Genomic DNA, 22,571 nt, shown 5'->3' with positions numbered 1-22,571 from the left:
GTGCCTTCCCTCTAGACTATATCTTTGATTTCCCCCTAAAAAATGAACTTTTAAAATTCTACTTCCTGTATGTTAGTGACTATATGGATATTTCCCTTTGTCACTAGGACTGAAAGTTCTACATTTCTGTGGTGCTTTGTAGCCCACAGGTGCTAAATAAAAAGTCCTTACCGGCACCTGGGTCTAGTACCTATTAATGTTGTATCCTTAAAGCTACTTTCACAGGGGCCAAACAATGTGGTACAATATTCAGACATAGAGACCTTACAGTTCCTTAGTTAAGCACAGGCACTGTTGGGGTATCTAGTGTGATTTTTCTCCAGCTGTTTGATGGCTATTGTGGTTGTGGACGTCACACAACTGGGAAGAGAACCCTTCTCCATATTTGCCTCCATCAGAGTGGCCTGTGTGGTATTTTCCTGACTGCTCGTTGTGGAGGAAGGCGCAGGCCTCTGTGTACAGCAGCAGCATGGGGCAGGTGGTTGTGGACTGTACTGCACAGCAGGTCTAGAGAGCCAGGGAAATAGGCAGAAAGCCTCCCTGCTCCTGCTTTCTTCCTTGTTCTCTGGATGATGACTGCAACTTGTAGTCCTGTAGTGTTGTAGGTCCCATGTCCGACCTACCACAGGGCCAGACAGCAGCTTGGGGAGACAGAACTTGAGAAGTTTGATTGGGCTTGCCTCACACAGTGGCCCTGCGGGTGTTGGGCCTTAGGGACATGACTCGGGGTGGGAAAAGGCAGTCTAAGGTAAGAGACAGCTGGAGCTGGTTCAGGAGTGCCCGGGCCTGGGAATTTGCTGGTGTGGTGGAGTTCCCAGGGTGTGGACACCCAGGCGCTGCTGGCAGTTCAAGGAGAGCTGAGAATGGAATCTGGGACCATGGGCTAGATCTAGCCTGGGACCTAGGGGAAAAATGTGGGGAGCTCCGGGTGGTCCCACAGGAAGAGTCCTTTGCTTGAAGGTGGTTGGCTTAGAGGAGGTTATGTCTGGGAGCAGAAGGAGACCTTCTATGAGAGATTAGACAGTGGCTCTGTAGGCAAAGGAGTTCTCCATGACTTCCTAAGGCAGATCCCGATGAAAAGAGTCAGTCTATGGTTCTGAGTCATTTATTGCCATGGTGCAAAGGGGGTGTGTAAAACCATACCCCACTTCTCAGCGTGGCCTGAGATAAAATATCTTTTGCAGGGAGGAATATCTGGGAAGGAAAGCTTATTGGCTATGTCCTCCAGGCCTCTAGGTACCTTATTAGCATGGAGATCTGTTGTAAGCCTATATGACCACAGGTCACTGTTTTGTTTTATGTTTTTTCTAAATGATGGGCGCTTGGTGTATTTCTCTTATGTGACTGATGGCCATAAATGTATAGGGGGCTGTGGCTAGTGATAGGAGCCTGGTGCCCAGGAGCAGGTAAAACTTCTATAGACCCTTCAGGGTCTCTAGGGCGTCTAGCCTTGGCTCAACCAAGGACCAGGCTACCTCTCATGGTCCACAGGCCCACATAGCTCAAATGGAGCCTTTCCTCCCCTGACTTATTTTGGACCTTGGGTTTCATTACATCACTTTTAGAGCACTTTCAAAATGACTTCTCAGAGTTGAAAATGTGCCAGCACACTGCCCTCAACTTGCACTTCCTCTCAGATTGCTGTTTGTAGTCTCCACCCACATTTAGAGAAAAAGAAACTAGAACCTAGAACCTTGCAGAGGCACTTCAAGGACTGCAAGACCACACCAAGCCATGGCCCAAGAGAAGCCAGGGTGCTCTAACCCAGTTCCCAATGGTGAGTTCTAAGGTTCAGGGCAGTAGGAAGGTCCCACACTCCACTTCTCCCCAGGGAGACTGCAGGACACTGCTGAGGGTGGGGAGGGGCTTACAGCATCTGGGAAATCTGTAGGCACTGGTGACCTCGGGAAGCTAAAAGCTATTCTGTCCTTGCTTCATAGGACTGGGGGCTCTACATTGTAAAATTAATACTCAAGACATGCTGTTGGGAAGGGAAAGTAGACTATTGTGGATGCTGGAAACCTGGAACGGATGCCCCAGTCTTTGAGGACAATTGGAGAGTACAGAGAAACAGATTAGGGTTGTGTGTTGCGAGTAGCCTTCAGTATCTGAAACATTTATGTTGTGTAGGTTGATGTTTTAGGGATCATCCCGTGGTGGCAATCTCCTTGAGATGTTTTTTTTTTCCTATCATGAGAGAATCACAATCCAGGCTTTTGTCAGGTTTGTGGCCCAAGGGTTCCGGATCCATTTAGAAAATGATGATCTCAAGAATGCAAAGGAAATCTTATTGGGGTAAAGAAGCAGAAACAATGCACGGAGGACAGCAGGGGTAACTTGAACACTGGTGTTGTCAGGCTAGTACAGCTCTGTCCCAATCCTTTCTCTTCAGGAGTAACCTGGCCCAAAATGTCAAAGCAGGAAATACAGACACAATAGGAAAGCACTAATGCTAAACCTTTTCAGACCTTTCAAGCAACAGGGATAGCAGTGATCACTGCTCAAGGGAAGCCACCATTTGCAACAAAAGCATCATCCTTCCATCCCTGAAACAACCCAAGGATCCATTATCCTCACCCACTTGGTAGAGATGTCTACAGCCAAATTTGGAGTTGAGTAGTGATTTATTTCAGCCTCTAACTATCCTGCAACTAGTATATACTTGAGGTTTATTTTGTGTATGACTGTCTTGCCTACATAAATATCTGTATATCACATGTGTTCTTGATGCTGTGTTGTATGGAGAAGGCAGCATAGGATTCTCCCTGGATGGAGAATTAGACTTGGTTATAGCTCACCATGTAGGTGGTAGGAACTCAGCCAGGGCCCTCTGCAAAAATGCATAAGAGCTCCTGTTTACTGAACCGTTGTTCTATTTTCTCGTATGCATGTATATGTGTATGTATGTATGTATATACATATATATGTACGTATGTTTGTACATTGAGATTACATTAAGCTTAAAACTTCCTCAGGGAAAGTTGTATAAAATTGACATCACTATATATCAAGCCTCTGCTCTAGACTTCTGCTACATTTAATGTAATCTTCAACTTGCTTCTGCCTTGCTGGCATTCTTTATCTTTTGTTTCTCAAAACTTCCTTTGGTCTTTTCTCCATCTGGACTCATTATAATCTCTAGATAATGCTGAACCTGTAGTGTGTGTGTGTGTGTGTGTGTGTGTGTGTGTGTGTGTGGCTAACCACTACATCATTGTAAGGGGCCAGGTAATACCTAAAGGAAAACCTACTCCCTCCCCCACAAACCATTAACTGAAAGATCTCCTCAGTTAGGTGTGGTTGCTAGTGAATGCTGTCGCCCTTTTATCTGGTTTGATCTGATGAGGGCCTTTTGCAGGCAACCTCTGATCACAGCATTTCTGTCATGTCTAGAGGACATTGTTTCTATGAATCTTAGCATCCTTCCATCCTGTCTTCCACCATGTTCCTTGAGCCTTGGGGGAAGCAGTGTGATTTTTCATTGTCTCATTCATGTCTCAACATTACAGAGACATCTATTCTCTGCACAATAACCAGTTGAGAACCCAATCATAAGACCTGATTGCCAAAGACACCACATTGTTAAGCACAGTACAGTGAGAAACTAAGGAATAACCAGGAAGGTCTTCCCTGTCGGCTAGCTCTCGTGGTACTGAAAGGAGCCGTGGAGCTTGTTGGAGAAAAGTAATCCACAGGCTCACACAGCTGTGAACACTGAGCTACAAGGACAAGCAGCATGGCAAGATAAGTTCCTGGGCACAGAGTGACACCGTGTCATAGGGGTGACAAAATCATTTCTAATTGGAGTTAGGGCCAGCAGGAGGAAGTGCATGCCTCGTGTTGTAAATCTCACCAAGACCCCATGGTAAGGAAGCTCATAGGCTCCAGAGGTGCACCTACTCCTGTCTGTGCTAAACAGACATGGAATCAACCTTTGCTCTCATTCCCTGTCTCTGCCCGTAGATATGTGCAGCTCTCAGACATCATCAGAGAATTTCTAAATGTTTTATTCATTTCAGTAAGGCCTCTAGAAGCTTTTCAGTGACACCATAGCCAACCTTGTGGCTTGCTCTGTTTCTGTTTCTCTCACTGGTCCTCAGCACGGAGCAGAGGCCGCGCCACACAAGAGGTGCGGCTTTTCACTGGTGAGATTGTTGATTCGTGATTGGTCCAGGAGTTAAGACTGTCCTAAGAACAGGGCCTCGTCTGCTCCTTTAAGTTGGAGGAACTAGCAAGGCCACAAAATGCTTTTCTGTTTTTACCTGGATGTTATTTCTAGGTGACTGTCCAATCATAGAGAAGATGGAAAAAAGGACATGTGCCCTGTGCCCTGAAGGCCATGAGTGGAGTCAAATATACTTTTCACCATCAGCGAATATAGTTGCTCATGAAAACTGTTTGGTAAGTTACTGGTAAATAATTTTAAAACTACATGTGTGGGGATGATGCGATGGCTCACTGGTTAAGAGCACCAGATACTCTTCCAAAGGAACTGAGTTCCATTCCCAGGACTCACACTGTGGTTCACAGCCCCCATGGAAGATCACTGGTAGAAGATTATCATCACATAAATCATGTCTCTATGCACAGAGGGCCTTTGAGTTGGGAATGTTCATTTAGGTTTATCTGCCCCAGTCTCCTGAGTGCTGAGACTCATGGTACATATGGCCACATCAAGCTGTCTGATCTGTGTTAAATTTGGTATCAACTTGTCCTGTATGCTTGAGTGTGTATTTCTACACAAAGTACCTTGTGTCACATAAGTTCAATTTACCCATCAAGGTCAGACATTAGCATTGCCTAATTAGCATTAGTATGCTAATTAGTATTAGGCATATACTTGAGTTCTCACCAGTTGTCCCAACAATAGGACAAAGGGAGGAAGCACATGGGCTGCAGATGGCCTCCATCCCTTAAACCTTTCCCCTTTACCTCTTGTATACTTTTTCCTGGTGTTAAGTCCTTTCAAATGGTCTGTTGACATGCCAGTATTTTTGGTCAATTTTCTTGGGCTACTTTTCATTAAGCAATGCAGTGACTGAAGTGTGCAGTTGAGTTTTGAGACATGCTTTCTCCAGGAGGTCACTGCCACTATTTGGAGAGCTCCCAGGAGAGACTCCAGAGCATGCCCTCAAGCCTCTCTGCAGTCAGCTCCCACTTACTCCAACTGCCTCTAGATTGATCTTTTCTCAGTGATCACAGGGCAGGAGTGCTACAGTATGGACCCTTTAGAGTAAGAACTCTTGGCTCATCAGTGCTCTGGAAAGTCTCCTAGGCCTTATGTGTGTTTGGCCCTAGTTGCGATCTACATCTCTGTACTCAGCCAAACTCTTCAGGATAAATATGCCTATAGTGGATGTACATGAACTTCTTCTTACTGTGTTCCATTAGCAATTATAGCAGACAACATTTCCATAGCATTTACCCTGTCTAATTCCAGAGAAGATTTAAGCATACAGAAAGGCATGCATAGGGTCTGTCTTAGGGCTTCTACTGTGGCAACAGAACACCATGACCCAAAAGCAAATTGGGAGGACACTGTTTATTTGGCTGCCTTTCCATAGAGCTGCTCATCAGAGAGGGAACTGAGGACATAAACTCAAACAGGGCTGAAACCTGGAGCAAGGAGCTAATATGCACATGCCAAGGAGGTCTGCAGCTACTGGTTGGCTCTCATGGCTTGCTGTCTGCTTTTCTATGGAATCTACCACCAGCAGCCTGGAAATGGCTATACCTAGTTTTTGCTGCACCCTCCCCATTCGTCACTAACTAAGAAAATCCCCTATGGCCAGATCTCATGGAGGCATTTTCTCCATTGTAGTTCCCTTCTTTCAGATAACTCTAGCTTGGGTCAAATTGACAGAAACTAGACAACAGGCTCCGTGCTTATGTGATACTGTTTTATATATGAGGGAGTTCACTGTGAGCATGTTTAATCACCCCAAATTGGTCCCCTGAGAATACCAGGTAGATGTATTAGTATTTGCTTCCCTGTTTTTATATTATCTTATTAGATAGAAATGTCATAGTCTATTCATCTATTTATCAACACATACATTCTGTCCAATCTGAGGTGATAGCAAATTTCTAAGGAACATCTGCATAAGAGTCTTTGTTTCCTATATGCTTTGAATCCTTTTGGGCAAACATCTAAAAGAATTTCAATGTTATAAAGTAAGTGTGCATTTTACATTTCAAACCAGGCTATTTCTTGCTTGCATCCTGGTATCTCATTACCTTATCTATCTTTTTCCATATGCTTATTTATCAGTCTGAAGTATCCACTTGAATTTTAAGCCTTTCCCTGTTTTCTGTTGCTGAGGTTCAAACCCAGAGCCTGGATAACAGTTGTGTGTGTATGTGTTTGTGTGTATGTGTGTGTGTGCATGCGTGTGCACAGCATGTACAGGAAGGCCTCAGGAGCTTGTCATTTTCCTCATATTTTTTAAAGTATTTTTTAAGTTAGATTTTTTAAATTTACATTTCAAATGTTATCCCCTTTCCTAGTTTCCCCTCCAAAAATCCCCTATCCTCTTCTCCTTCCCCCTGCTCCCCAACCCACCCACCTCTGCTTCCTGGCACTGGCATTCCCCTATACTGGGGCAGAGAACCTTCACAGGACCAAGGCCCTCTCCTCCCATTGATGACCTACTAGGCAATCCTCTGCTACATATGCAATTAGAGCCACGAGTCCCTCCATGTGTTTTCTTCGATTGGTGGTTTAGTCCCAGGGGAGCTCTGGGGTTACTGGTTAGTTCATATTGTTGTTCCTCCTATGGGTCCGCAATCCCCTTCAGCTCCTTGGGTACTTTCTCTAGCTCCTTCATTGGGGACCCTGTGCTCTGTCCAATGGATGACTATGAACATCCACTTCTGTATTTGTCAGGCACTGACAGAGCCTCTCAGGAGACAGGTATATCAGGCTTCTGTCAGCAAGCTCTTGTTGGCATCTGCAATAGTGTCTCAGTTTGGTGGTTGTTTATGGGATAGATCCCCAAGTGTGACAGTCTCTGGATGGTCATTCCTTCAGTCTCTGCTCTGCACCTTTGTCTCTATAACTCCTTCCATGGGTATTTTGTCCCTCCTTCTAAGAAGGATTGAAGTATCCACACTTTGGTCTTCCTTCTTGAGTTTCATGTGTTTTGCAAATTGTATCTTGAGTATTCTGACCTTCTGGGCTTATATCCACTTATCACTGAGTGCATATCATGTGTGTTCTTTTGTGATTGGGTTACTGCCACACCCACTCCAGTGGAGTCTGTGTGACAAGTCCAAAAGCTTGCCCACAGTCCTGAGGCACAGAGTTTCATGGAAACTGGTCTTCTGGAAATTTTCTGGTGTCTCATAAAGGGATATGGTCCAGATTTGTCTTTGCAATAGTTGGTGAAAGGTTCTGTGTGCTTTCCTTCAGTAATGTTTTATTATAGGCCCCCCCCCCAAGGAATCATTTGACAAATAGCTAGTTAGATTGACCATTGCTTCCTGGCCTTCACCAGTGTTCCAATGTCCTAGGTAGTCGTTGAGCCAACCCTGGGCTTGGAATTTTGTAAGAATGTTACTTATTCAGACAAAATGCCTCCAATATTGAAAGAGGGATAGTGAAAGAAATCAGGCATCACAATTTACTAGACAGAGTTGAAAATTTCAGGGCAAGTTTAACAAAGTAATTTTGGAATTCTTATTATAGTCATGTGTGGCAGACTATATTACTTAATAAAAGAAAGTTTGTTGGACTCCTCTGGTAAATGGAGGTCCACCACAAATACTTAAAATAACAGCTAAGTCACTCCCATATGCAGGAATTAACAATTGTCTAGGAAGAAGGAGGGTTGTGGTTTAAGGAGGAACTAGAGTATTGCATTATTCATGAGAAGGTTAGCAAGAGTGGGACCCCCTGGTGGTGGGTTATACAAGTGACTAGAATTGTAACTAGGGTGTGAAATCCTCACCTAGCTCCTAGAATAGCAGACTTCAAATGGGACTGGTTTTTGTCTCAGTTGGAACCACTGCCTGGTTCCTGCTAGTCCTTTATGTATGTACTTCTCTGTTTTGTGTCATTATAGATTGGATAACCTCCATGTACCTTGGCTGATGTGTCACCTAACTTCCTTGTTTTCTTCTGTAACATATGTCTGATGCTGGCTTTGAGAAATTCCACTCAGACTCAATACTCCCTTGTGTTTGTGTCTGTTTGTCACTTGCTCATGCCTTGCCCACCTGAGTTCCAGGACCCTGATTTCTCCCCTGGGTTGAGAGACCAACTGAATCCAGCCCATGGCAGGTTGTGTCACTTAGGATATCCTCCAGATTCATCCATTTTTCTAAGAGTTTCATGAATTCATTAATTTTAATAGCTGAGTAGTATTCCATTGTGTAAATGTACCACATTTTCTATATCTATAACTCTGTTGAGGAACATCTGGGTTTTTTCCAGCTTCTGGCTGGAAATAAATAAGCTGGTATGAACATAGTGGAGCACGTGTTCTTATTACATGTTCGAACATCTTCTGGGTATATGTCCAGGAGTGATATTGCTGGATCTTCTGGTAGTACTATGATCAATTTCCTGAGGAACCACCAAAGTGATTTCCAGAGTGGTTGTACCTGCTTGCAATCCCACCAGCAATGGAGTAGTATTCCTCTTTCTCCACATCCTCACCAGCATCTGCTGTCACCTGAGTTTTTGATCTTAGCCATTCCGACTGGTGTAAGTTGGAATATCAAGGTTGTTTTGATTTGAATTGCCCTGATGATTAAGGATGTTGAACATTTTCTTTTTTTTTAGGTGCTTCACAGCCATTTGGTATTCCTCAGTTGAGAATTCTTTGTGGATCAAGGAACTCCACATAAAACCAGAGACACTGAAACTTATAGAGGAGAAAGTGGGGGAAAAGCCTCAAAGATATGGGCTCAGGCTGGTGCTGTAAGACCTAGAGTGTACAAATGGTCATCTCCATCCTTGTTTCTGGGTTGTTTAACTCTTGCTATTGACACAGTCTTCTGGATGATGGTCTCCTCTGCCTCTGTAGAACCCCTGGATTGCAGATGTGTGGTTTGAGCCATGGCCTCTGCCCTTTTATAGGAGTTCCTGGAACTGAGCTCAGCTTGTCAGGCTTGCTCAGCCAAGGCTTTTATTCACTGAGAGTTTTCTGCCCGCCCCCTTGTCCATTTTTAACTGAATTGTCTTACTGAGTTGTAAGGATTTCCTGTATTCTACACATAAGCTTCTGATCCGATGTATATAGTGTGGTTTTTCCTATTCCCTGGCTGGCCTTTTAAAAATCGATATCTACTTTTTTCTTTCTGCATGTGCCACAGGATGCAGTTAGAGTTCAGAGGACACCTTGCAGGATTCACCTTCTCCTCCATGATGTGAATGTCAGTTTGTCAGGTTTGGCAGCAAGTGATTTTTGTTGAGTGCCACCTTATTCACCCACATTTTTCTCTGAGCATCTTTCAGACAGCAAAATCCTGACAAAGGACAACATATCTATTTGCAAAACTTGCAACTGAATAAGGCCAGCAGAAACACAGCGAGACCCTAACAACAAACCACAGGGAAAGATATAACTATTTCACAGGGTCATTCTCTCACTTCCACATGCAAGGATTCATGTCTGCATTATGATTTCTAATTCTCTTTTTAAAAAAGATTTATTTATTTTTTTAAAAAATATTTTTATTATTATGTAAATTTTCCTCAATTACATTTAGAATTCTATTGCAAAAGTCCCCCATACCCTCCCCCCCCCCGACTTCCCTACCCACCCATTCCCATTTTTTGGCCCTGGCATTCCTCTGTACTGGGGCATATAAAGTTTGCGTGTCCAATGGGCCTCTCTTTCCAGTGATGATTTACTTTTAATTTACTTGAGGACACAGTTGCTGTCTTCAGACACACCAGAAGAGGGCATCAGATCTCATTATAGATGGTTGTGAGCCACCAAGTGGTTGCTGGGATATGAACTCAGGACCTATGGAAGAGCAATTAGTGCTCTTAACTTCTGAGCCATCTCTCTAGCCCCATGATTTCTAATTCTTATATAAAAAATCTTTGCCTGTGAAAGTGTCACAACTTTTTCTCATGTTTCTCATGCTCTTCGTTTTTTGAGTTTCCTGTGACATGAACAGGTGGATCGGTGAGGTTTATGTGACTCCAGAACTTTATCTGGAGCTAGACAGCTGGTGGCTCATTTAGTGAAGTGCTGGGGACATGAGCGTGAAGTCCTGACTCCCATCCCCAGGACACAGGTGGACTTACTGCCTGCAGTCCCATGCATCCAGGCCCTGGCAGCCAGGAGGATTCTAGAAGCATGCTGGCCAACCAGGTGAGCTGAAATTGTGAGCTCTCCAAGTTAGGGAGCAACTCTCTCAAAATGTAAAGTAGAGAGCAGCTGGAGAGATGGCTTTTTGGTAAAGCTGCTGCTGCAGAGAAGACCCAAACTCAGTTCCCAGGAAACAGGGTTCGTTCACCAGCATTTGTAACTCCACTTCCAGGAATCCAATAACTTCTTCTAACCTTTGCTGAAACCTGCACACAATTGATACACATACATACATGCAGACAAAACACTCATTTCCATAAAAAAAAGTCTTAGAAAAAAGTCAAAGAGCTGTAGAGAATGACAGCCAAATTAAACCTCTGTCCACTACATGCAGACACAGAACACACACATAGATACATACACTCATGAACACACCAGGATATACACACATCACAGAGTGTACACACACAGACACACAAACAGGCACACAAATGCATATTTAGTAAAATTTTAGAAAGATTTCAGTGTGTGTGTACACATGTGTGTAACCCTCTGGAGCTGGAGTTAAGACAGCTGTGAGCTGGTGGCCTAGAGCTAGGAGCAGAACGTAGATCCTGTAGGAAACTGGAAGGACAGTCCACATGCTGAACCACAGAGCTATCCCAATATCATCCAAAATGCTGAGGAGCAAAGAGATCTGTGGCTGCTAAAACATACAATGGAGTTCTGGGCTAGCTGTGGTCACTCATAACTGCAATTCTATTGTTTATAAGCTAAGGAAGAAGCCAAGGTCCAGGTAACATGGGATGTATAGCTTGATCCTATCTAAAAAAAAATCATAAAGCTAGATGCATTAGTGTATGGCTTTAGTCCTAGCACTCAGGGGCAGAGACAGGTGGACTCTGTGAGTTCTAGCCCAGCTAGGCTACAGTGAGACCCTATCTCAACAAGTCAAGAGTGAAGGTCTGCCATATGGTTGTGGAGGTAGGCACAGTCCTTGAAGTCTAAGAAGGAGACCTGGAAAGCCATCAGGAATGGCCTCTGTCCCTTGCTTTGGCTTCTCTGACTGCATGGCTTCAGCCATTGCCAGAGCCTGCTCTGCATTCCTAGGCAGAGAACAATGCTGCACGAGCCACTGTCTGCCTGGGTCCAGAGTCAATAGAGATCAGTTACCCAGTACAACTGTGTCTGCAGACCGAGGTTTCTCACAGGAGCCCAAGGCTCGTGTCTCTTCATCTCCTGCGCAGTGGCCAGTGCTCTGAGCCATTGTCCACTCTGCACTCCTCTGCAGGCCTTTGCGGAAGCATCTCTGACTTGTGTCGGTCAGGGCTACCTCACACTGACTCTGCGATTTTTCCAACCTGCAGCTGTATTCATCAGGACTGGTGGAGTGTGAGGCTCCTGATCTACCTAATACAGTTAGAAACTTTGATGTCAAATCTGTAAAGAAAGAGATCGGGAGAGGAAGAAGATTGGTAAGTTGACATGTTTTATTACTCATATATTATGAGTCTTGGGGGCTACAGTCAAAGGATAGGCTCTCGTGGGCCTGGAGAGAGGATTCAGAAGTGAAGATTGCTCACTGTCCTTCTAGAAGACTTGAGCTTGGTCCCTTGTCACCAAATGGCAACTCACAACTCCCTGCTAACTCCAGCTCCAGGGCATCTGACACCCTCTGCTGGCTTTCACAGACAAATGCACTAACATACTTGGTCTCTCAGACATTCATACACAGAAATAAAAATAAAAAACTGAGTCTTTCATCTCAAAATAGAGTCTATGGTGTAGCAGGGTTTGAGAAACATGTGGAGAGCTGGAAGGTGGACTGTGAGACGCTCCCTCAGCTGACGCTGTCTGCTTATAGCCAACTGTCGCACACAGCAGCAGAGCAAGCTTGAGATGCTTCTGTCTGGGTAAAAACTCTGGTTAGACAGGCTGGAACAAGTCCTTACTGTCATTCCAGCAGAGCAAACACCCATTTCCGCAGCTCTCAGCACCATCTAGGCTTTGCTTCTGCTCTCCTGCCTCAGAGCAGCTAGCTGGTCCTCTCGGTGCCTCAAAGCTGCAGGCCGCAGTCAGAGCAAAAGGCTTTATCCTTCATCTGCAGTAAGATGCCTTCTGAATGCCAAGGGTGGCTGCATGTCTTTCTGCACCAGTTCTGGGTGGTTATCACTGTCAGCATCTGCCTTGGGGTTGAGGGCATAAGGGGAGTCTCCAGGAAAGAAGGACGGGAAAAGCTGTATCTCTGAGGTTGACTGTGTCTCCTGGCTACATTTATAAAAGGCCATTTGCAGATGAGTAATGGGATGGCAAGTCTGAGTGTATCATGTCTGACCAGAACCACAAAAGGTATCAATGACTGGTGGCACTCTGCCATGTTAGATCACAAAATATCAGTATGTGTTCCAGCAAGCTTATGTCTTTCTAATTAAAAAGCAGCAGGTCATCAGCTGAAACATAATTTTTATTACTCTATGCTAATTGGTTTTGAGGCAGGTCATGAGCAGAGTTAAGGAAAGCTACCCTTGGATTTTAGAGTGGTGGTTCTCTCTCCACTTGTGGGACCTTTTCAACAGAAAATACATATTTCAAGTGGTCTTAGGAACCACCAACCATAAATTTATTATCTCTGGACCTGTATAACTGTAATTGAGAATCTGAGCTGATTCCTAGTTCCTAAGCTGTACCTCTGATCATGACTGTGTCTCCTGGCTCCATTTATAAAAAGGCCATTTGCAGATGAGTACACAGGATGACAAGTCTGAGGTCCTATGGCTGGCCACACTCACAATAAGGTGTCAATCACTGGGGACACACTGGTAGGTTCTTTTTTCAAAGTACTTGTACCAGCATGCTGCATGTAAATTCTCCTAATTAGAAAGTAGCTAGACAATGTCAACTCAAACCTTTCTATCATTCTGTGACAATTGTATTTGAGGCTGTTCACAGATAGTTAAGGAAGGGCACCACTGGACTCTAGAACAGTGGTTTTCATAGTGTGGAGCATGATGAAAACACACATTTCAGATTGTCTTATGAACCACCATCCTTAAATTTATTTTCTTTGGTCTTTTATAACTGTAATTTTGCCACTGAGCTGATCCTGAACTCCTAAGTCCATCAGAAATACATATTCCAATGGTTGTGACCCACAACTGAAGAGACACTGTTACAGAGTTTGCCTATGTGGAAACAGCCAGGTCCAGAATGAGGACAGTTGTATACATAGAATATTGAGAAAGCAGCTATTATCCTTAAGAGTTTCCATAGACTTTCCTATTGGGAAACAGATGCATTGGAAGTGTGGGGTAACAGAAAGGGATGCAAAAGACACATGAGGTGAGAGCTACTCACTCACTGTTTTCTTATAGATCCCAGGGCCACCAGTCCAGGGATGGCTCCACTCTCAAGAGGCTGGGCCCTCCCATATTCTTAAGTAATTTTGTAAGTTCCTAACAGGGATGTCTACAGCCTGATCTTCTGGCATAATTTTCTCCTTTGAGGATCTTTCCTCTTGGATGAGTAAACCTCATTGCAGAGCTGTCAGCAACTGTAGAATGAGGGTGCATCCCATCGTTTTCACTGTTCATGCTGCTACATTGCTCTTCTACAATTGAATAACTGCTCATGTATGTGCTGTAGAACACTATCTATATCTCAATCTTGGTTTTTACCTACTTTTGACTTTTCCTTATGTTTCCTTATGTATTATCATGGGATCCCACGAGCGCTGTCTCTTGCTCTATAGAGTGGCCTCATTGTACTTGGACTTCATTTAGCCAAAGGATGGGGTCAATCAGACTTGGGCATGGCTGGTTTGCCCCTCATTATAGCATAAGACTATAGTACTTCTTGATGGGCTTCCTGTAGCCACACAATGCCTAACCAGCTCTGTACCACCTTCAGATAAAACGCGATAGAGACATAAAACCAAGGGAGTAAGAAAATATTGTATTCAGTTATAGTTTTATTGTTTAGTGTCTACAAATCTGAAACTGGTGCATTTATTGTACAGAATCCTCAACTGCTACGCTGTGGCACAAGCACCACCTTTCAAGGGAGGAACGTCTAGGAGGAAGTCATAGCAAGTGCCAGCTGAGGTCACACACCCCTTAGTGGCACAAAAAGGAGCTGCTTTGGCCTGAGGTTCAAGGACCCCAAATCCAGTGTGTGTCTAGTGATTAAAAAAAGCCTTACAGCTTTTCTATTTAAAAACAAAAGTCTCTATTAAAGGGGAAGAATATTTTTTGAAATCATCTAATGTTTTTGCATATATGTAGATCATAACACATTTGTCTATGCCAGGCCTTTGATTCCAATTGGCATCAGTTTTGCTGAAACTTCCTCGTGGGTTACCAAATCTAATGCTTATTTAGTGTGGTTATGGAGGATATGCCAGAGACAGCCAGAACAAAAACACATGGTTGCTGGCTTAAACAATATTTAATGGCATCCTTACTTTTCAGCAAAGAAACAGTACTAACTCACTGTGAACTATTCTTCTCTAGAAATGCTCATTTTGTAAAAACAAAGGAGCCACCATGGGATATGATTTACAGTCCTGCACCAAGAATTACCACTTATCCTGTGCCATGGAAGACCACGCAATTCTACAAGTTGATGAAGATCATGGCACTTACAAGTAATCAAATAGCTTTAAAACTCCATGGTGGAGCGTTGGGTGTGCTTAGGGGGTGGCTAGCCTGTGACACACTTCTCAATTCATGCAAATGAGTTTCATGTGAGAAAGGGTTATGGGATATGAGCAGGAACTTCTCAGCTTCACATTTCTCCACATGACAGGAAAAGAACTACTCAAGGGTTTGACTTTCTAAATCTTCTCTGTCCTCTCTTGTTCCTGGGAGAGCCTCATTCCTAATGGAAGCTTGCATGTCCTACAAGAGACAGGAGCCAATCCAGGTCTGTTCTTGCCTGCATTGGGAAGACACCTTCCTTCAATCGCACATCCATAGGTCATGGGTCTGAGCTCTCTGCTTCCAGTGTTCAACCTCGACATGGAATTGAGGTTGTTGGAGTTGACAGCAAGCACCTCTACCTGCAGAGTCATCTTGCCAGCCCCCAGCTTGTCACTGTTAGTAAAAATTCATTCAGTTTTGAACAGTGATTTTTATATTTGAATTACTGAAAAATCAACAGTGGCTTGTATTCTCAGGGTTTCACTTTTATTGTTTATACTCACAAAGAGCTCAATTTATTATATCAGTCATTTTTAAACTCATGAAATCTCTGCTGTAACAAGTTTTTATTCTTTGAGACAGTATCTCACTAAGTAAACCAGCTGGCCTTGAAATTACAGACATAAGTTTTTAAAATATGCTCATTAACCATAAGGAAAATACTTAATCTATTTAAAAAATGAATTGTTTCAACAAGGAACAAGTGGGCTTCTCTGCTGTTACAAGTTTAATGTAAACACTGAGGTTCATAGAATAACTGACATAATTCACAAGGTGCTAAGGGATACTCAGAGAGAATGAAGCTGACAAGGTAATCAGGTTGGAGGACGGACAGGGGCAGAGAGGCCACAATGAACACTGGCTCATGGGAGGGGCTGAAGCAGGAATGGGCTTCATCCTGATTTGTTTTGTTTTGTTTTGTTTTGTTTTGTTTTGTTTTGATTTGTTTTGTTTTCAAGACAGGGTTTCTCTTTATAGCCCTGGCTGTCCTGGAACTCACTCTGTAGACCAGGAAGGCCTTGAACTCAGAAATCTGCCTGCCTCTGCCTCCCAAGTGCTGGGATTAAAGGCGTGTGCCCGGCTTCATGCCCGGCTTCATCCTGATTTGAAAATTACTGACACTGGGCATGGGGAGGACAGGGGTGAGGGAGTCTATCCTAATAGTCTCTCTACTTCTTTATGCATTACAAAAACTCATAGGCAAGCATGGTAGTATAAGCCTAAAATCAAAGTACAGGAGAGGTGAAGGCACAAATCCAAGTCCCTCTGGGAATGCAATTTGAGACTGAATGTAAGGTGGGCAGAGGTCCCAGGTCCAGAGGAGGTGACTGAGCTGGGTGCTACTGGGAAGGCTGCATTGAGGGCACTGTTGTAACTGGAAGACCCTAGGTCTCATAAGAGCTAAGACAAAGGCAAGCCTGGGCAGAGAAGTCCCCTACAGTTCCTCACTCCTGTTCTCTAGCCTGCTATGCTGCCTACTCTCTCTCTTGCTCTTTCTGAAGACACTCTCCATATCCAAGTGCTAGAGAAGGCCAGCTCTGATCTCAAAAGTCACTCTCCACAGCGTTGCACGTGTGTCTATGTGACCTGTGAATTCCACAGTGCTACACGGGTGTCTGTGTGAACTGTGAAGTCCACAGCGCTGCAAGTGTGTCTGTGTGAACTGTGAAGTCCACAGCTCTGCACGTGTGTCTGTGTGAACTGTGAAGTCCACAGTGCTGCAAGTGTGTCTGTGTGAACCGTGAAGATCAGCAAGATTGTGAGTGGTCAGAGTGAAGCTTCAAATCTTAGACCATAATTTCTTTTTTTTTTTTAATTTTTTAAAAATATTTTTTATTATTACGTATTTTCCTCAATTACATTTAGAATGCTATCCCAAAAGTCCCCCAACCTCCCCCCCCCCCACTTTCCTACCCACCCATTCCCATTTTTTTGCCCTGGCATTCCCCTGTACTGGGGCATATAATGTTTGCGTGTCCAATGGGCTTCTCATTCCATTGATGGCCGAATAGGCCATCTTTTGATACATATGCAGCTGATGCCCCTCATCACAGCATAGGAACTAGGAATGCTCAAAATAGTCACCCAGCATTCACACCTTCAGAGAGTGAAGTCCTCTTTCTACTGCTCAGAGGGCACAAAGACAACGGCCACCCTCACCCACACTGGATGTTGGTTAATAATTTGACATTGACTTGAACACATTTCTTTTTAAAAATGAAAACTTCAGCCAGTGTAATTGCATGCAGCTCTAATGCAGGCACCGGGGAGACAAAGGTTGGTGGATCTCTACAAAGTAAAAGATTCAGTGATTCTTTGAACATCTGTATTTTCAGATTATTTTGTCAAAAACATGCTCCAGAGGGTCAAGAACCCACACAACGTGGTGAGTTTCCAAAGTGGGCTTAAAGAAAGTTAATTATGTAGGCAAAACATGAAATAATCTAATTTCTTCTCATTTGTAAGCTCTTATGTGCACTTTTTTGTGTGGATACCTTAGGTTACAGATGTTGTGACCCACCTATGGATGCTTGGAACCAAACCTGGGTCCTCTGGAAGAGCGGCAACTGCTCTTAACCACTGAGCATTCTCTAGGTGTAGTCATTAACTGATTGGAAAGTACCACTAAAGGGTTTTTTCATTATTGTGTGTTGACAGAAAATGATTATAATAATATGTACACAGACATTATAATATACATGTATACATACACACATATATGTGTGTGTATTTATATGTATATATGTGTGTGTGCCAGCTGTATATACACACACACACTCTCTCTCTTTCTCTCTCTCTTTTCTCTAAGAGAGAGAGAGACAGAGAGAGACAGAGAGAGACAGAGAGAGACAGAGAGTTAGTTCTAGGCCGGTTTGAACTACATACTTAGACCCTATATTGAAAGAAAAGTGTTCTCTGTAAAACTTTGGTACTTTTACTGTACTGTTCAGTACAAATGCTATAAGAAAAAAAAATCACTGGTAAAAGACTATAAATGATAAAACTCTGATGAGGAAGCACTGGGTAATTATCTCTGAGAAGCACCCACTTGATGAGGATGATAAGACTGCCCAACTCTCTGCCCATAGGATTTTTGAAGCCAGAATCTAGTGGTATGCCACCCCTCACAGGGACAGGTGACGTTTGTTCTATAAAGGGAATAAATATCCTTACAACACAAAATCTGTGACAAATATGAGTGGCTGTCATCTCAAGCATTTCAAGTAAATTTTACAAAACCACATCACTTCATACAGTTATTATAAGCAGAGAAATGTTTTCATTTTTTGAACCATTTACTATTTGAGCTACAGAAAAATGAGTCACGTAATCTCACCTATCAACTGGTAAAGTATAAAGTGACCATGTGATGCAAATAGCTTCCTATTTCCTCCTAAAGATGCATTCTTTGTTCTTAGATGCAGCTGTCAAAGCTCCTTTCCTTAAGAAATGCCAGGAAGCAGGACTTCTTAATGTTTTACTTGAATACATACTAGAAAAAATGGATTTGATTCATGGAAGACTCCTGAATGAGACTGCCTCAGAGTCAGGTATTGAATGGGCATTCTAGAAAACACACCTCCCCATGTTTCCTAGGCCTTCTGTAACCCATTCTTTAAGAACACACACCATGGGCTGGGAAGATGGCTCAGTGGTTAAGAGCACTTGCTCCTCTGAGAGGACAAAGGCCAGTTCCCAGCATCTACATGGGGTCTCACTCCATAACTCCAGTTTGAGGGGAACTCAACACCATCCTCTGTCCTGTCCAGTTACCAGGTATACACACGGTACCTATATGTACATACAGGCAAAACACTCATACAAAAAAAAATAAATAATCGAGACAATTTAAGCTAGTCAACAAAATATGAAAGATACAGATTCTCTAGTTAGAGGCAAAGATGCCCCAAGGCCAGGAGGTCTGTTTCCCAGAGGTGCACAGCTGGATGGAGACATCACTGAGGCTGGTGTGCTAGTTTGGCAGGTTTTGTTGTTGTGGATACAACTGTTGTTTTCAGATAGACTTTAAAAACTTATATTTCATTTGTATGTGTGTGTGTGTGTTTACATGCACATGGGTGTTCAAGTACCCACAGAGACTAGAACTCTATGATGCTCTGGAACCAGAGTTATAGGCAGTTGTAAGTCACCAAACATGGATGCTGGGAACCAGCCCCTAGGTCATAATTTTGATGTGCCTCAAATTCTATATCTTAATAAACCCAGGGGCTTACGAAAATTATTCTAAGGTTGGTGAGATAGCCCGGTGCTTAAGAGCACATAAATCTTGAAGAGGACCTGAATTTGGTTCCCCACTCTCATGTCTGTCAGCTCACAACTGCCTGGACCTGAAGCTCCTGGGGATCGAACACTCTTATGGACTTCAAGGATACCTAACCCATGTATGCACACACACACACACACACACACACACACACACACACACACACACACACACAAATCAACCTGTTTTGAAATATTATTTGTGCCCCTGCCACAGCACACACATGCTTTTTTGGTTTGACACAACCAAAAAAATTTAGTAGCAGTAAACATTCAAGGAGACACTTTGTTTCACAATCTTCTTTACTAATTTTCTTAAGACCAAGAATGCTCAAATATTTGTGTGCCTCCTAACCACCTGGGGCTCCCTGGAACACAGGGGTTCCCTCCTCAGAAGTCCTGGCTGCACAGACAGTGAGCTGATGCTTCTCCTGATCCCTGCTGGGCCTGCACTGAGCTGCCCTCCTCTGACCCTCTCTCTTCCTAGTGGGGTTATTTTCTCTCTCTCCCTGTGTGACTGTTCACAATAAAGTTAACACATTGCTTCTCTCTCTAGACTATGAAGGGATCGAGACCTTACTGTTTGGCTGTGGATTGTTTGGAGACACACTAAGAAAATTCCAAGAAGGTAGGTGATTCATGAAACAAGGAACAGTGTGTTTTAGAGACATTTATCACTCAGATCAGAATGACAGGTGACAAACTAGTGAACATTCTTCTCAAAGACAGTTTTGTCAAATGAAAAAGTCCATTATAAAAGGAGCCTGACAGGGATAGAAAAAAAAACGTGCAAAAAACCCCATAGTAATATATAATATATATATATAGACATAGATAATAGAAAAATGGACAGAAATATAGACAGTAAGACAGATTGAGAGACAGATAGACAGACAGACAGAGAAACAGACATATAGATAGATAGACCACTGTATAAGAACAGTAGTCATTTGCAGATGGTTGGAACACACTGTTTTCCAGGGAGACATAACAATATTTGTATACAGAAAAGGTGACTGACAAGGCAGAAACAAGCCAAGGGTTTGACTCTAATCTAGAGTACTTTGACCCTTGCATACACAGGCACAGGCTGGAGCTCAGGGGGCCTCCTGCAGCTTCTCTGCCCCAAGGCAGCAAGATGGAAGCATTAGTGGTCCATCCCACAGCCTGTGTCCCTCTCTCTTGAAGAGATGTCTGGTTCTTTTCCTAAGGTTTGCCTTCAAAGCTCATCTCCTGAAGCACTGAGTACTATAATTCAAAAATTAATCAGGAAAAGAAAAAAAGGCAAGACTATCCAAGACAGCTTTTTTTTTGTTTTTGTTTTTGTTTTTTTTTGGTTGTTTTTGTTTTTGCTTTTAAATTGTAGTATGCAGGCAGGAATAGGGAGACCTGGTCTTTCAAAAGAGTGATTAATGATTAGCTGCTTTTTGTGGTGCACACCTGTAATGCCTGCAGCTGAAAGGGTGAGGCTGGAGGGTTGCCACCCTAGGCTACACAGTGAGAAATTGTCAGAAACACCATAGGGAGTCTGCATTTACCATGGCCTCTTTACCATGGCCTCTTTCAGTACTAAACACTTCCATGCACTGTATGTCAGGATATGGGTGAGAGACAGACTGACACAGGATTGGTATGAGTAGCTTCTCCCTTGCATAACACACTGCCCAACAGTGTTCTTTCCTAGGATGCTCCTTTCAGTAATTGTCAGGAAACAATTAGACAGTAGGTTTCCCCTGCCTAGATGTCAGCTTGTGTCACCTCAATGTGCACAGTCTCCCTCACTTTGATTCTCTGTCACTTGTTCTCATTTGAACTCTGCAATAATCAGTTGTATTCAGCAGAGAAGTTACTTTAAAAGTCACTTGAGAATGTCTGTGGATAAGACTAGCTTTCAAAAACCAGCCTTCAGAAAACTGTATTTCCTTTGGTACTTACATGTGACACTAGGCATGAAAGTTACATGTCTGGAAAATGTCGCACTGCATATGAGAGGAGCACCTCAAGACACTAACTGATATAGTGTCATTCTGTCCTGGATAATTCAGCTGACTATTTCAAGCAATTGCAGGTATGCAGTCATTCTGACAACTAAGAAACTAAAGATTCAATCATGAGGATTCTAATCCCAACTGAAATTACGATGATAGGTTTCTACAGTCAATATTTTCTGTTCCTAAATCATACCAAAAGCTGAGATGTAACAATGTCCCTAGAACAAGAGATGTGCTCTTGAAAGAGTTGTCACTGGGAGGCCTGCCTCATGCTCTAGTCCCTGAATGAATGACCACTGTGTAACCTTGCTCGGTTGCTACAGAGTGGATCTTTGAAGCAAATCAGACTAGAGACAGTACACTACTCTTGACGAAATCCCTGTATACACTGAAGCCATTTTCTTTCTTTTAAAGTAATCAATAGTAAAGCTTGTGAATGGGAAGAAAGGCAAAGGCTGATGAAGCAGCAGCTTGAGGCACTTGCAGACTTACAACAAAACTTGTGCTCATTTCAAGAAAATGGGGACCTGGACTGCTCAAGTTCTACATCAGGATCCTTGCTACCTCCTGAGGACCACCAGGTCAGATGCCAGGAGTCTCCTGAAGTGCAAGCAGGCTCAGGAGATAGCCTGTGACAGATCCACAGTGTCCTCCAACTCTGACCTGCTACTGCTCATCCATGCTCCATACCTGACTGGGTGTTTCTTGTCTCCTCTCTTCTCATCTCACTTGTCCTGCTTTCCCCTGATAGTAAAAGCTGCTCCTCAGGAAAACTGGATGGGGCCTCCATGTTCTCCAAGGATCGAGGAAGTCTTCCTGCCTACCCTGCCCACCCCAGTCAAGGGCAGCAACACCAGAGCTTTGCTCAGCCTTAAATGGAATCTTAGAGCTTTCTCTTGCTTCTGCTGCTCCTACAGATGGCCTCATCATGGTCTCCACTCAGTATTAATAACTCCATCAGCATAGAGCAAACTCAACACTGTGCATTGCACACTGATACCCTGGGTTTATGCTCACTATCATACCAGATTGCCAATATTTAGCACACTTAATAAATGCTTGTCAAAACCACTGAAGAATGCACCGTTTATTTAATACAGTCCCAGGCAGCCCTCAGCTGTAGAAAGACACAATGCACTCTTGAGTGTTTACTGATTTTGTGGATCTTCATCAGACTCTTTTTATTTTTTATTTTATTTTATTTATTTATTTATTTTATTTTTATTTATTTATTTATTTATTTTTGGTTTTTTGAGGCAGGGTTTCTCTGTGTAGCCCTGGCTGTCCTGGAACTCACTTTGTAGACCATGCTGGCCTCGAACTCAGAAATCTGC

The 22,571-nt window shown here is 43.3% G+C and overlaps 1 protein-coding gene across 3 annotated transcripts; it reads left to right on the top strand.

The window, feature by feature from the left end:
- The first annotated feature begins 1,656 nt into the window (after positions 1-1,656).
- Phf11a (PHD finger protein 11A) lies at positions 1,657-22,308 on the top strand. Of its 3 annotated transcripts, none has more exons than NM_172603.3 (8): positions 1,699-1,777; positions 4,280-4,401; positions 11,633-11,740; positions 14,774-14,907; positions 17,299-17,348; positions 18,382-18,513; positions 19,803-19,874; positions 21,652-22,308. In NM_172603.3, the coding sequence occupies exons 1-8, from the start codon at positions 1,735-1,737 to the stop codon at positions 21,870-21,872; spliced, it is 882 nt and encodes a 293-aa protein (NP_766191.1). In that variant the 5' UTR covers positions 1,699-1,734; the 3' UTR covers positions 21,873-22,308. The 3 variants fall into 3 exon arrangements, with proteins under 3 accessions (XP_017171459.1, NP_766191.1, XP_011243325.1); XM_011245023.3 differs by lacking the exon at positions 1,699-1,777 and adding an exon at positions 2,392-2,611; XM_017315970.2 differs by lacking the exon at positions 18,382-18,513 and having other exon boundaries at positions 1,657-1,777.
- The last annotated feature ends 263 nt before the right edge of the window (positions 22,309-22,571 follow it).

The sequence above is a fragment of the Mus musculus genome, chromosome 14, assembly GCF_000001635.26.
Source record: "Mus musculus strain C57BL/6J chromosome 14, GRCm38.p6 C57BL/6J".
In the NCBI taxonomy this organism is placed as follows: domain Eukaryota; kingdom Metazoa; phylum Chordata; class Mammalia; order Rodentia; family Muridae; genus Mus; species Mus musculus.
The sequence above is the reverse complement of the archived record's forward strand: the minus strand, read 5'-3'. Positions and strand labels throughout refer to the sequence as shown.